The following is a 16,268-nucleotide window of genomic DNA, read 5'->3' on the forward strand; positions in this document are numbered from 1 at the left end:
AAGTCCTATATCCATCATTATTTGGGTCAAGTAGAGTACAACATTTCCACCCCCCCCCCCCCCCCCAAATAAACATACACTGGCTGTAGTATCATGATATTGTAAATGTTGACAGAGTCATGTTTGACTGGAACTTCCTCTTGACCTGACTGGCAGTCAGCACACCAGCAATTCAAAGGGCATCAACAGCACAATAAAGAGGGGGGCGAGTGTGATTGCCACCTGTCTGTCTCTCTCTTCCTCCCCATCACACTCTCTGCCTCGCTCCCTCCAAACCTGCATTTGTCTAGCTGTCTGTCTACATCCAGGGAGACAGGCCTCTCTCTGCCTACCTCCCATCTTTCGGTCTCACGCTCCCACTCTCATTCCTCCCTCTCGCCCTACCTTCATCCGTCCCTCCCGCAGAGTGTGGTTTGGTGTATGGTACAGTACAGTAGTAGGCTGTGAGTTTAGCCTGAGGCTTGGTTCTTTAAATAGGAAAGGCCTTAGCTCGGCCCCTCAGGTAATTACACAAGAGACAGACTGGGACTTCCAGGGAATTGAGAGGGTGTGTGTTTGTGTGTGTGTGTGTGTGTGTGTGTGTGTGTGTGTGGTCACACAGCTCAGTAGAGGGATGGTGAGGACTTACCACTCGTTGGACTGCAGCGTGGGAGAGTCGTTCTGGGCGATGTGATATAAGGCACTCATAGCGTTCATGTTGAACAGGGGAGGCTTGCGCTCCGCTATGAAGAGGAAGAGAGGTCGAGAGAAGGAGAAAGATATGGAAAGGGGGAGTAGAGAAAGAAAGAGGAAGAGAGAGAAAGGGAGGGGGTTATCATATCTGGTTGAACATGAGGAAAGATAAGATATTATTTTGACCTTGACAATGTTATTCTATCTGTGTGTGTGTGTGTGTGTGTGTACATGTAGCACACAAGGGGCCATGGTAATCACATGACAAACACATGATTGAGCAACATTGTGAATCAACTGTCATGTGTCAGTCAGGAGTGTGTCACTGCTCTCTCTAGATGGGGAAGTCCAAGATGGTCTAGCTATGTCTGTTTGTTTCTTTGACATTCTGAGGAAGGCCATAAAAAGTACATTTTCCTAACAAGTAATGATGCCTTCTGAGATGTGGACTAGTTGCAGGACAATGCTCGACAGGGAGCGAACTACAGTAGTGGCACAATGCCTTCAGAAAGTATTCATACCCCTTGACATATTTCACATTTTGTTGTGTTACAGCCTGAATTCAAAATGGATTAAATAGATGTATTTTCTCACCCATCTACACACAATATCCCACAACGACAAAGTGAAAACAAATGTATTAAATACTGAAATATTTATTTACATAAGTATTCACACCCGAGTCAATACATGTCAGAATCACCTCTGGCAGCGATTACAGCTGTGAGTCTTTCTGGGTAGGTCTCTAAGAGCTTTGCACACCTGGATTGTACAATGTTTGCACATTATTCTTTGAAAGATTATTCAAGCTCTGTCAAGTTGTTGATCATTGTTAGAAAGACATTTTCAAGACTTGCCATAGACTTTCATGCCGATTTAAGTCAAAGTGTAACTAGGCCACTCGGGAACATTCAATGTCCTCTTGTTAAGCAACTCCAGTTTATATTTGGCCTTGTGTTTTACGTTATTGTCCTGCTTTTGGAATATTTTTATTCTGTACAGGCTTCTTACTTTTCACTCTGTCATTTAGGTTAGTATTGTGGAGTAACTATAATGTTGTGGATCCATCCTCAATTAACTGTTTGCCTCATGGTAAAATCCCTGAACAGTGTCCTTCCACTCAAGCAACTATTAGTTATGAAGAACCCCTGTATCTTTGTAGTGACTGGGTGTATTGACACACCATCCAATGTATAATTAATAACTTCATCATGCTAAAAGGGATATTCAACGTCTGCTATTTTTTATTTTTTATACCCATCTACCAATAAGTGCCCTTCTTTGCGAGGCATTGATCTTTGTGGTTGAATCTGTGTTTGAAATTCACTGCTCGACTGAGGGACCTTACAGATAATTGTATGTCTGGGGTAGTCATTCAAAAATCATGTTAAACACTATTATTGCACACAGAGTCCAATACATATTATGTGACTTGTAAAGCATACTTTTACTTGTGAACTTATTTAAGCTTGCCAAAACAAAGAGGTTGAACACTTTTTGAATCAAGACATTTCAGCTTTTCATGTTTTATTAACTTGTAAGCATTTCTAAAAACATAATTCTACTTTGACACTATGGGGTATTGTGTGTAGGCCAGTGACAAAATCTAAACGTAATCAATTTTAAATTCAGGCTGTAACACAACAAAATGTGGAAAAAGTCAAGGGTTTGCGAGTACTTCCTGAAGGCACTGTGTCTGCTAAATGACTGAAATGTAAATAAGCCAGTAAAGACTGAGAAAAGCCTGTTACAGTAAAAACAGATGTACACTAACCCAGTTCAATACAGGTGATTCCCAGGGACCAGATGTCCACCTTCCCCTCATATTGGCCCTCGTCCATTGCTAGGATCACTTCCGGGGCCATCCTGGGACACACACACAGACACACAGACACACAGACACACACACACACACACGTGTCAGTAATTAACCACCAGTGTTAAATTTGTGGAAATTCATAATCTGTTAAGCCTGGATATCTTAAAGTCCCTTTGGTATGCAGTGATAGCCTAGCTAGAAGCTCAGGTCTGAGTAATGTGCTGCTGGAAGACTAGAGGGTGTACGTTATGTGTCGAATTAACAGCCTGGCTGGATACAAGTAGCACACTGTGAGCTTAGAGTATCATGAAGAGAGAGTATCAGGAGAATCGACACAGTGTTCTGAGAGTTCTCCCTATGTTTTGTTTGTTTGCTTGTTTGTCTCCAGCGTTACTATGAGGGTTTGTGAATGACCATTGTTTTTTTAACATAATAAATAGTTGTAAATTATGATGCATAGTCATCTGGTCCCAGTGCGTCCCGCATTCGTGTTCCAGCTGAACATCTGATTCAATTAATCAACTAATCGTCAAGGCCTCGAGTAGTTGAATCAAATGGGATATTGGTGGGCTGGAACAATAATGTACATCCTGGGGAGGCCCCAGGACTAGTAATGGAAATGCCCTATTGTAGTGCGTTAGGGACTGACAGGTATGTCACATAATTCCCACAAAGGAGATGTTTTGGACTAGGTCTCAATGAGATGAACCTAGGCAAATAACAGCTACAAGAACATACAAGAGTATACAAATACAATACAAGATATAGCTTTACACTGCATCAGTGTTAAGATATTGACCACTAACATTGGCACACAATGGACATGGTGTATAAAACATTAGGAACACCTACTCTTTCCATGATATAGACTGACCAGGTGAATCCAGGTGAAAACTATGATCCCTTGTTGATGGCACTTGTTAAATCCACTTCAGTAGGTGAAGGGGAGGAAACAGGTTAAAGAAGACGTTTTAAGCTTTGAGAAAATCGTGACATGGATTGTGTATGTTTGCCATTCAGAGGGTGAATGGGCAAGAGAAAATATTGAAGTGCCTTTGAACGGGGTATGGTAGTAGGTGCCAGGCACACCGGTTTGTGTCAAGAACTGCAACGCTGCTGGGTTTTTCACAACCAACAATTTCCCGTGTGTATCAAGAGTGGTCCACTACCCAAAGGACATCCAGCCAACTTGACACAACTGTGGGGAGCATTGGAGTCTACATGGGGGGGGGGGGGGGGGGGGGGGTGCAACTCAATATTAGGAAGTTGTTCTCAATGTTTTGTACACTCAGTGTATTCCTACATGATTAGTACCTCATCCCAAAGACTAAGATATTGGCCAATAAGTTGTCCCTACGAAAGAGTTGTCAGGAGAGGCTATAGAGGCAGAGCTATGTTATATACTACTAGACTAGCTATATATTATGTTAGTGTGGTGATACTGAGCAATAAGGTGTTTGTGTCTGTGTTGAGGTACTGTTAAAAGGTAGACTCAGTGAAATGATGTTGCCACGAGCAGCACCGGACATATTACGATGAGCAAGATGCAAGACTTCGCTCCCACAGTCACACACAAGATCTGCGCATGTACACGGGCTCACTTCACACTTTTCCAACATGGTAGCCACAGGACCAAAACAGCAGAGAAGTTGAGCCTCGCGCTTCAGCGCTCTTAGTTGTTGCGGAAATTGACCCACTATGCTGTTTACTTTATGCATCTACGTCATATCACTGACTCTACCTTTAAAATGGTAGGTACTGACCAGTAAGGTGTTCCTACGAAGGAGTTGGCAGGAGAGGCGATTGAGGCAGAGCCGAAGTCTGCCAGTTTGACCAGGCCTGGCTCGGTTAGCAGGATGTTTCCAGCTTTCACATCTCTGGAGAGAGAAAAAAATAAGCGATTACACGTCAAACAGGGTTAGAATAGGGTGGTGGGATATGGTTCAGAGTGATATGGGCTACTTTAGGTGTATTAGCTACCTCTTGGGAGTGATACGTTTGAAGTGCACTGGCGTCTGTCTTTTTCATGCATATGCTTGTAAAGCAGGTAGAAAGGGAAATATTGTCTCACTGTCGGGTTGAAATGCAAATAACTCAAGCTTAATAAAGGCCTTTCCTTGAGCTCAGCTGAACAGTGAGAGGAGCACACATTTATTTAGGCCTTTCCTTGAGCTCAGCTGAACAGTGAGAGGAGCACACATTTATTTAGGCCTTTCCTTGAGCTCAGCTGAACAGTGAAAGGAGCACACATTTATTTAAGCCTTTCCTTGAGCTCAGCTGAACAGTGGAGGAGCACACATTTATGTAGGCCTTTCCTTGAGCTCAGCTGAACAGTGAGAGGAGCACACATTTATTTAGGCCTGTACTTGAGCTCAGCTGAACAGTGAGAGGAGCACACATTTATGTAGGCCTTTCCTTGAGCTCAGCTGAACAGTGAGAGGAGCACACATTTATTTAGGCCTGTACTTGAGCTCAGCTGAACAGTGAGAGGAGCACACATTTATTCAGGCCTGTACTTGGGGAGGCATACAATCTCACAATTAATTTATGTGGTGAATAAATATACTTATTTCTTTCCTTTCGGTTTCATAACTTTTAACATGGTAAAACAGTAATATTTGTCTTTATGGGCCATGGTGGTAAAATGATAAAGGTTTCACATAACATTCTCTGTAAGTGATGTTCAAGAAAAGGGCCTGTTGGAATGCACATTGAAATACAGATTAGGGTTGGCAGATGACAATTCTAAGAATGTTCTCTCTGATGAGTTCATTATTACTTAACAATGAGACCAGAGGCGCCACATATCTAGTCTCAGCAAGAGCTCAAAAGTGTTTAAATTTATTATTATTTTTTGTATTTTTTCCCCCACCTTTATTTAACCAGGTAGGCCAGTTGAGAACAAGTTCTCAATTACAACTGCGACCTGGCCAAGATAAAGCAAAGCAGTGAGACAAAAACAACAGAGTTACACACGGGATAAACAAACGTACGGTCAAAAACACAATAGAAAAATATATGTACAGTGTGTGCAAATGTAGTAAGGTTAGGGAGGTAAGGCAATAAATAGGGCATAGTGGCTAAATAATTACAATTTAGCATTAACACTGGAATGATGGATGTGCAGATGATGATGTGCAAGTAGAGATACTGGGGTGAAAAAGAGCAAAAAATATAATAATATGGGAATGAGGTAGTTGGGTGTGTTATTTACAGGTTGGCTGTATACAGGTCCAGTGACCGGTAAGCTGCTCTGACAGCCGATGCTTAAAGTTAGAGAGGGAGATATAAGACTCCAGGTTCAGTGATTTTTGCAATTCAATTCCAGTCATTGGCAGCAGAGAACTGGAAGGAAAGGTGGCCAAAGGAGGTGATGGCTTTGGGGATGACCAGTGAAATAAACCTGCTGGAGCGTGTGCAATGGGTGGGTGTTGCTATGGAGACCAGTGAGCTGAGATAAGGTGGGGATTTACCTAGCAAAGACTTATAGATGACCAGTGGGTTTGGCGACGAATATGTAGCAAGGGCCAGCCAACGAGAGCATACAAGTCGCAGTGGTGGGTAGTATATGGGGCTTCGGTGACAAAACGGATTGGCACTGTGATCGACTACATCCAATTTGCTGAGTAGAGTGTTGGAGGCTATTTTGTAAATGACATCGCCGAAGTCAAGGATCAGTAGGATAGTCCGTTTTACGAGGGTATGTTTGGCAGCATGAGTGAAGGAGGCTTTGTTGCGAAATAGGAAGCCGATTCTAGATTTAATTTTGGATTGGAGATGCTTAATGTGAGTCTGGAAGGAGAGTTTACAGTCTAGCCAGACACCTAGGTATTTGTAGTTGTCCACATATTCTAAGTCAGAACCATCCAGAGTAGGGATGCTAGGCAGGCAGGAGGGTGCGGGCAGCAATCGAAGAACAAGCATTTACTTTTACTAGCATTTAAAAGCAGTTGGAGGCCACGGAAAGAGTGTTGTATGGCGTTGAAGCTCGTTTAGAAGTTTGTTAACACAGTGTCCAAGGAAGGGTCAGATGTATACATAATGGTGTCGTCTGCGTAGGAGGTGGATCAGAGAATCACCAGCAGCAAGAGTGATATCATTCATATACAGAGAGAAGAATAGGCCCGAGAATTGAACCCTGTGGCACCCCCATAGAGACTGCCAGAGGTCTGGACAACACTGAGCTCTATCTGAGAAGTAGTTGGTGAACCAGGCGAGTCAGTCATTTGAGAAACCAAGGCTATTGAGTCTGCCGATAAGAACGCGGTGATTGAGTTGAAAGCCTTGGCCAGGTCGATGAAAAAAGAAAGTACTGTGCAGCAGTTATCTATGACGGTTATATCATTTAGGACCTTGAGCATGGCTGAGGTGCACCCATGACCAGCTTGAAAACCAGATTGCATAGTGGAGAATGTACAGTGGGATTCGAAATGGTCGGTGAACTGTTTGTTAATATGGCTTTCGAAGACTTTAGAAAGGCAGAGCAGGATGGATATAGGTCTGTAACAGTTGGGGTCTAGAGTGTCCGCGGCAGCTTTCTAATCTTTAGGGATCGCAGGCGATACGAAAGAGAGGTTGAACAGGCTCGTAAACAGGGGTTGCAACAATTTTGGCTGATAGTTTTAGAAAGAGAGGGTCCATACTGTCTAGCCCAGTTGATTTATAATGATCCAGATTTTTCAGCTCTTTCAGAACATAAGCTGTCTGGATTTGGGTGAAGGAGAAGCCGGGGGGGGGGGGCTTATTTAAGATGTTGATGACAAACATTTTAACGAGGGGGAAGATGGAAGACAGGTAGACCGGAAGCTCACCTGTGAATCATATTATGGGAATGGAGGTAAGCCAGTCCTAGCAAGGCACCGTGGGTTATGGCAGCAATTTCAACCTCTTGGAGCGGTTTCTTATGAACTGGAATGGAGGGTACAAAGAAGAGAAAAATACATCAAGGGGGAAAACCGTCAGTGCTTTCTAGAGACACAAGCAATCTGCCCTTCCTGATATGACACACAACAACAAACCCCAGAAGCATCTGTTAAATGTGTAAAGTCTAACAGGGTTGGGATAAAAGGGTTATAAAACACATTCCCGGTGGGTGGATTGCTGCTCTGAAAGCCTGGCCCCAGATCTGTTTGTGCGGTCTTACCAACTTGATGACAATATGAGTTGGCAAGACAGCACGAACAAATCTCGGACCAGGCTAGCAGAGCGACGCCTTGCCTTAGAGTTAAAGGAAGCAGAACTACAGTGGAGGAATTTCAGAAGTGCTTCACACACACAAAAATAGGTCAAAACCAGCCAACTGTCATGGCTGTTTAAAACAGTTTCCATGACAGCCAGGACGTGACACAAACAGAAGTGCTAAATATATCACGTAGGCCAAGGTGCGGAATATTTGGAGACCCTGAACAGGAACATTCACAGTGGAATATTACACACCCTGTTTAGAGATAAAAGGTTCCTTGCTTACCATGCATGTTGCATTACTAATGGGTGTATAAAGCACATGCTCAAAAAGAACCCCGATATTCTCATTGCGATTTTGTAACTTCTCTTTGAATGAACTGTGTGTGTTTGTGTGTGTGCGTCTTTACTACTCACCCTCTAGTAAATCTGATGCGGAGCCTAGGCAGTACTCCATCACCAGCTGGAAGAGACAGAAAGGTCATAGGTCAGAGACAAGTGGACACCCAAAAACACACACAAGATTGAGAGTTGCCTCCTTAAACAAATGGCCAACAACCCCAAATATCTATTATATAATGACTCAGACAAAAACAAGGAAGGCCTCATTTATTACCATCATAGCAGAGGTGGTGGAAACCAAAAATAAGAGGAAGTGCTGTCAAGCGCAAAGAGATTCTCCTAACGACTTTTACACTGGAAGTGGTTGGTGCATATTTTAAAAGGTCATGACATAAACCATGTTGTAAAAGGGATGTTTTAGAGAAGGAGACAAATGGTGAAAGACAGAGAATCAGAGAAACTATGCAAAAGAGGGATGAGAGAGACAAAAATGGGAAAGATAGAAAATGGTGAGACCGAGAAAGAGAATGAGCGAGATTATGAGAAAGAGAGTCAGAGTGAGAGATGAAAAGAAAGAAAGAGAGTTGAAAGAAAGATAGAAGCAGCCTGATGAAGAGGGGGAAAAAGTGGTTTCCCTGGCAGCTCTGCCACACTCCACTGACCCAGGCAGTGTTATCCTTCAAGTAGCAGCCTTTGTACTCAATGGTGTTTGGATGGCGCAGCTGTTCCAAAAACTTGACCTCCTTAATGATGTCCTGCCATTTCTGAGGAGAGAAGGAGGGAGAGAATGAGAGAGAGTGTGTAAGAGTCAACAACATCAACACATCTGCAAAGAGCCCTATTCACAGCATGTTGGCCCTGACATATTGGCCAGGGCAGTGGGTTTATGGATAGGTCAGTTCCATTTACACAAGAGAGGAGTTTGAACCCAACCCTTGACCCCAACCCAAGGCCTTGTGGATCGCAGGGAATGTTGAACCTCTGTTTAACGCCCTTAGGTGTGACCATACTGTGGCCAGAGTGGGAACAGTGTGTAATTTCAAAGTGTTTGTGTTAGTTGTTCTCGTCTCATTTGACCTCTGCTACAAGGCCTAAGTTGTGACCATTCCAGTGGCCAGGTTGTGATTTCAGAGATACCGAGTTGTGACCATCATAGCGGCCAGAGGAAGGGACTGCCCATGGAATATTGAACCTCTGTTTCAAGTCCTGAGTTGTGACCGTCCCACTGGCCATAGAGGGAAGAGTTTGAGAAGGAGTTCAAAACATTTGTATTAGTTGTCCTCTCATCTTGTTTAACCTCTGTTTCAAGGCCTGAGGTGTGACTGATAAAGCAGACAGAGTGGCAATTAGTTCAACTTGTGTTTAAAGTGAGTAAAAGGCTGCAGTCCTCTCACCTCGGTGGTCTGTTTGCCATTGTAGGACATCTTCTTGATGGCCACCACCTCGTTGGAGTAGGAGTTTCTGGCCTGAGGGAGAGTAGAGGGCAGTGAGAGTAGGCAAGAGAGAGGAGGGGAGTGAGTGAGAGGAGGGAAAAGAAATGTAGAGCGAGAGAGAAAGGTGAATGTGAGAACAGGCATTTCTCGTAGAAACACACAGCTGTAGTCTGGATACAGGATATAGGCCTATATTTAACAGCTGGCTAGAATCCAGTTGGTAGCCAAAAACTGGTAAAAGTGGGTCATATGACTGAGATGTAGCCACTCTCTATATATATGGCTCTGGGTCAAATGAGGGTAAATGGGAAACAAGAATCAAATGTCTCTTCAAAAGATGACAATACTGAACATATGTAGGAAACTGCCTGTTGTTACAAATATGAGCATAGACGAAAACAAGCATAGAGGAAACAAGCAACTCAGAGAAGCTCGCTAGCTATGTACTTAACCACACAGTAATTAGCACATTGCGCGTGTTAAAACCCCTAAGGCTATTAGAACACATGGATGGCTTCCTCATACAAACGTTGATGGTGCCTCATTCCATTTCAGTAATTTCCCCCCATACACATGCCTTTGGTCAGAAGGAATGTGAATGCATAGTAAAGCTATGAGCTAGCCACAGCAGCGAGCAAACACTTGCAGTTAGCTATCCTAGTAGCTCACAGCGGGTAAAGAAGTGTATCAATGACCAAAAAGGCACTAGGATTTCATACTAGCCAGCCAAATCAGCCAGACAAGACTGATGGCCTCATCATGTGGCATGCTGACATACAGTACCATAGCCATATAAATAGAATTACTAGAATGGGCAAATCCCTTCAGACTATGGCAATTTGACTGGAACATTTTGAAGGGCTACTCTGGGATTGGCTATATCCATTTTGGAATGTTAAATTATTGATACGCAGCCATTGACCTCAAATCCAGATTGCCACTTTAAAACCATTTCCCATTCTAATAAGTACATTTCTATGAATGTAGCCCTGTCCGGTAGATGACTGGACTTAGAGGAGCACTAATGTCAGTCAACCAGGCCAGGTAAAATCTCCTGCCTGCCCTACTATCTATCTATCTATCCATCCATCCATCACCAGCTGGCCTCGCCACTTAACGCGCAGAACAGCTGTCTTAGGAGGAAAGGCTTCCGTTTATCCCTCTCCCCCAGCCTTGCATATGGACAGGCTGGGGGATGGAGGAGGGGGGGAGGGATGTTGGAGGTGGAAAGAAAGGGGTGGGGGAAAAGGATGGATGGATGGAGGGGGGGTTGAAAGAAAGAGGACGGAGGGAGGGGAGGAGGAAAAGGAGGAGAGGGCTAGAGGGAGGGATGAGAGGGGTGAAGAGAGGGGAGGAGGAGGATGGAGGGATTGGTGCTAGCAGATTCATCCTCCCCTCTCTCCCGCTCTGCGTTGATTTAGATTTAAAGGCTTTCTGTCATTAGTGACGACCAGATTAAGAAATGTGGCAGAGACAGAATTTAACAGAAATGGCAGCAGAGTTATTATTAGACAACCTTGAGAGAGCGAGTGATCTTGTCCCTGGACTCTGACATCTATAGCCACAGACAGCTAGACTGGGTGTCTAACATGATCCTGACAGTGAATAGTAGGGATTGCACTCACCCAATGCATATAACACACACACTGACCAGGGCCAGTCCTGGACTAAATAGCACATTCAATTGACAATCGCCATGAAAGCATCTCCTTTGGTTGAGAAATTGAAATGAAATAGGCCCTGCTCAATGGTTAGTCAATAACTTCAAATTCTAAATGTATTGTGAAAAATCTCCCAGTAATGCCTAGCTAAATGAAGGTTACATTTAAAAAATAAAATGTTTTAATTAAAATTTACGAAATTTAAATTTCTGAGTTAGACAAAATTTAATTTAGTATCCAGCCCTGAGGTACTACTCACAAAGTAGACGGCCCCAAAGCTGCCATGGCCGATCTCGTGCAGGTCACAGAAGACTTCCTCGGGGTCATCTTTGAAGAAGAGGTCGGCCAGCTCGGGGTCCTTCAGCGCTCCCTTCCGCGTGGACGAGGGCATGGTGGGCGGGGCTAGACGGTACCGTGGTTACCGCGATGTTCCACCTCACTGCAGCTGCTGCTCCTCATCCACGCGCCGGGCATTTACCATACCCACCTGGACGAGAGGAAACATACAGAGAGAGCGAGAGAGAGAGTTACTAGAATCTGTAATGTTTGTGACTGTAATGTTTACTGTAAAATTGTTATTATTTATTTAACTTTTGTTTATTATCTATTTCACTTGCTTTGGCAATGTACACAGGTTTCCCATGCCAAAAAGTAGAGAGAGAGAGAGATGGTAATAAGTTAGGACGTAACCGTGCAGACAGACAGCATTTATGATCACTACCTGGATGGAAGACCCACACACACACACAAACACAATTTTAAATACTTTATGAATCCACAAATCATAATTCATACAATAAGCATTCAACCATTTCAGGACAGTGATATCTGGACACCTAAGGAAACAGATAGCACCGTCTCCACACAGCAATGCTGCCCATAACTGCTGACACAGAGTAGTAACTTGCTAGCTGCTTCGTCTTATGCAGGCCTGCTATCTGAAGGCCACGTACTATCAGCCTGTGAACATGGCCGGGACAGCGAGCTTGCACTGATAGCCGAGGCGTGACATGAGGGGCTGGTATTTAAGCAGCTTGTCAGGAAAGGCACGATCCATGTAGCAGACACACACACACACACACACACACACACACACGTGTATGATGGAGTTACTGGACGCCTACACACAACATAGAGATTACATTTACAATCAGGACCTAAAGACCAACACAAACATGCACATACACACAGTCTGATCAAGAGACTGAATCGGTACAACCTTGTCTGCTCCCATATCCTACTCATCCCCATATAACCTGATTCTTTCTAGGAATTACAAGCTGAATGTGTGTGTATGTCACATGAACAGTTGGCAGGATAGAGGGGGCAAAAGAAGATGGTAAGGCATGGACTGCTCACTGTCTGCTCCTGTTGCTCATCCAAGCAGAAGATCAGACACACAGTTGGAGGAAAATACACACATGCACACACACTCACAGACCCACACAAACTGGACAGCTCGATCACCGTGAGTCATTGGTGCATCCCTTCCACACATGTGCACACACTCGGATGCACAGGCTAGCAGCAGCAGGTATGGCTGTTGTGAGTCACCAGACTACAGCTGGGCCATCAAACATGTGACATATAGCCTGAGCTTTGATCCAGTTAGTGACACACCAATGACTGTATATATAAATGGACAATGCCATCGATCACGTGACAGCATTCCTCCCATGCGAAGACTCAATAGCGCATTGAAGCCAAATTAAGTCAGTTAAGATGGCATCTCATGGAGACTTAACATGCGCAGTTTGAGCTACTCCAGGAAGTGACGTTGCAGGCTAGCTCACTGCTGCCCCCTCTCATTGAGTAACTAAAGTTGAAGGCCGACTGGGGTACTGCAGGCTGGTATTTGCAACTAAATTATCCTTATATCTTCTGTGTTCAATTTTAAAATAATCGGTTCAAGGACATACACCTGGAGTATTTAAAGTTATTATTGGTACCATGATTGTATTCAATTAATTGTTTTAATTTACACGAAGATGTACTTTTTTCCATTCACTATAATTGGGGATCCTGTTTTCTGCTAACGATGCCTGCAGTACAGCGGTCAGCCTTCAACATCCATGACTTCCATGGGAGAACCCCTAATCACATTGGAGGGAGGGACGGACACACAGACAGAGAGAGCAGAAAAACACGGTGTACACAGGCAGAGACAGGACATCATAATTCTCACGAGTTTCTTCTTACTAAAGAGTTAAGTCTTCTTTACAGATACAAAAATATATCAAAAACCTTGTTACCACTGTAGGGGGTTTACGTTAGTTTCAAGTTATATTGTTTTGTCCTTGTCGACTCCTTTATTATTATTTGAATTTCATTTTTAAATGGGTATTAAATGGGTAATTGCAAACACCTGGTGTCCCAGGTCAAAATCAGTCCCTAATTAGAGAGGAACAATTGAAAAATGCAGTGAAACTGTCTTCGAGGTCCAGAGTTGAGTTTGAGGACATTACGGTGTGAAAAACAAGATGGGATTAGTAGGAAGTATCCAAAATAAAATCAAATTGTATTTGTCACATCCGTGGAATACTTACAGTGAAACGCTTACTTACAAGCCCTTAACCAGCAATGCAAATAAGAAAAAAAATGAAATAATAAATAATTAAGGAGCAACAATAAAACAACAGTAGTGAGGCTATATTCAGGGGGGCTCCAGAACAGAGTCAATGTGCAGGGGCACCGGTTATTTGAGGTAATTGAGGTAATATGTACATGCAGGTAGAGCTAAAGTGACTATGCATGGTTAATAAACAGAGAGTAGCAGCTGCATAAGAATGGGGGGGGGTGAGAATGCAAATAGTCAAGATAGCCATTTGATTAGCTGTTCAAGAGTCTTATGGCGTGGGGGTAGAAGCCGTTAAGTAGCCTTTTTGACCTAGACTTGGCACTCCGGTACCGCTTGCCGTGTGGTATCAGAGAGAACAGTCTATGACTAGTGTGGCTGGAGTCCTTGGCAATGTTTTGGGCCTTCCTCTGACACGCCTGGTATAGAGGTCCTGGATGGCAGGAAGCTTGGCCGTACGCGGTTGGAGGCCGAGCAATTGCCATACCAGGTGGTGATGCAACCAGTCAGGATCCTCCCGATGGTGCAGCTGTAGAACCATTTGAGGATCTGAGGACCCATGCCAAAATCTTTTCAGTCTGAGGGGAAATAGGCTTTGTTGTGCCCTCTTCTCGATGCATGACAGCCTGGGTACAAGGGTTCTAATGTGTACATTACAATACTGTGCATTGTGTTAGATTCTTGCTATACACTCAAAACATGATGGGTTCAAGAAGATCCTCTCAGTTTTTTGAAGAACCTTAGGGTTCTTGGCACTGAAAATGGCCCCCAAAAAGGTTATTCCAAGAACCCTATAGGAGGTGGGGTTCATCAAGGAACCTCCTTAGTTGGTGGGTGTTCTTGCAGGAACCTAACTGCCCAACTGAAATATTTGGATTAGAAGTTGAAAGAACAACAAGCGCAGGCACTTAAATGAACATTTGTAAGATCTCCTCAATTTAAGGTTGAGGTTTGTCCCATGTATGTCTACATTTATATTGTTTTATGATGATACCATCTATCTTTTTATGTTTGTGCCAATCTTTCTAAAAAATAGAAAAAGGACACTTCAATGGATATCAACCAACAAAGAGGTAAGAATATGTAGGCTATAAGATTGTGTTGAAGGCTAGCTGTATTGGGTGAGGATGACTGAACTGCTCACTTTTGTGTCTGTAGGTATACAGACGAGGATGCATACAAGAGGTATGTCTATTGGTATGTTATGCAGATCACATTTACCTCATCCCATAGGCCTCTACATTATGGACAAGGTGAAAAACATTATCAAAACATTATTTTTTTTCATTCACAAGGTATGAATGCTGTCGTGTGCATATTTTGTTAATGATCTGTATAATTACTATTTTTGGGATTCACAGACTTCACCCTCCCTACACCTCTGATAAATATAACAGGAAGCCCGTTCGATTCACCATGCACTGCAAAAATCATTCTGGCTATGGATGCGGAGAACATCAATAGCAACACACCAGTGGATATACCCATTGGACTTGGAGCCCTGCTGGGAGTTTACCTCATACTTGGATTTTTTATTCTGCTTTGCCACTAAAATCATTAAACACTGACAACTAAAATATTGTGTTATTGATATTAGTGTTATGCATATTACTATGAATAATAATAATAATAACAATAATAATTAGGTGAAGGGGCTAGTTCAAAAATGAACCGCAAAAGGTTATTCAAAAGGTTCCTTGAGGACCCATTAAAAGGGTTCTTCGAAGAACTTTAGGGGTTCCCCCACAGTTTCAATTTGAAGAACCCCTAAAGGATACACAAGGAACCTTTGCTTTTTAGAATGATGCGTTACTCTGTTGAACTAAAGTTCAGTTCACACATACAACTTACATAATTACTGCTTTGCAAAACCTGTGAAAAATATGGGTTGGATGTTTTTGAAAACATTGATTCATTCCACCACTGATATGAGACTTAGGAATGGGTAAACTACTGGCAACTTCTCAGTTCATGGTCAGATAATTCTGAATGAAATAGGTGCCATGTTTCTTACTGGCTGTTATAGACCTTACATAGAACGATAAATACACCCTTTAGCTATAGAAAAACATAATGTATTCAAACATCCTGCAATCGTTCACTGGCCCTTCCGACATGCCAACAGGGAAAACACACCGTGTGTGTGTGTGTGTGTGTGTGTGAGAGAGAGTGTGTGAGTGTGGAGACCGTGTTTTTGTTTCCATGATTATAGGATTGACAGTGAATCCAAATAAAGTATTCCAAATGTGTGTGTGTGTTAGTGTGTGTGTCTCTTCATTGCATCATCCTGGTCGGTCTCCCCTCTCCTCCTGTTGAGCTCAAACCTCTCCAGTAAGAGCTTCAAATAAAACCTGACGTAAGCCCCCCGCTCAATCTGGATAGACAGCTTCCGCCAGATAAAAGAACACAGAGAGACAGAGAGAGGTGAGATAAAGAGAGAAAATAAAGGAGAGAGAAGAGCGCACGAGAGAGAGAGCATCAGTGATTTTACCCACGTGGTAGGGGTTTCAAAAGGTTTCAAAGCCACAGTGCACAAAACATTCTGAACACCTTCCTAATATTGAGATGTACCCCTTTTTGCACTC

At 43.3% G+C, this 16,268-nt stretch overlaps 1 protein-coding gene across 2 annotated transcripts in view; it reads right to left on the reverse strand.

The window, feature by feature from the left end:
- taok3a (TAO kinase 3a) overlaps positions 1–16,268 on the reverse strand; it is a 102,027-nt gene that overhangs the window by 21,283 nt on the left and 64,476 nt on the right. For both annotated transcript variants that reach the window (XM_064972983.1, XM_064972990.1), the window contains exons 3-10: positions 11,368–11,595; positions 9,409–9,480; positions 8,677–8,778; positions 8,090–8,135; positions 7,303–7,399; positions 4,255–4,368; positions 2,447–2,538; positions 629–722 (exon numbers count right to left, since the gene is read on the reverse strand). In XM_064972983.1, the coding sequence (XP_064829055.1) occupies positions 629–722; positions 2,447–2,538; positions 4,255–4,368; positions 7,303–7,399; positions 8,090–8,135; positions 8,677–8,778; positions 9,409–9,480; positions 11,368–11,499 (749 nt within the window). In that variant the 5' untranslated portion in view covers positions 11,500–11,595. The remainder of the gene's footprint in view (positions 1–628; positions 723–2,446; positions 2,539–4,254; positions 4,369–7,302; positions 7,400–8,089; positions 8,136–8,676; positions 8,779–9,408; positions 9,481–11,367; positions 11,596–16,268) is intronic.

The sequence above is a fragment of the Oncorhynchus masou genome, chromosome 1 (genome assembly GCF_036934945.1).
Source record: "Oncorhynchus masou masou isolate Uvic2021 chromosome 1, UVic_Omas_1.1, whole genome shotgun sequence".
Lineage (NCBI taxonomy): Eukaryota > Metazoa > Chordata > Actinopteri > Salmoniformes > Salmonidae > Oncorhynchus > Oncorhynchus masou.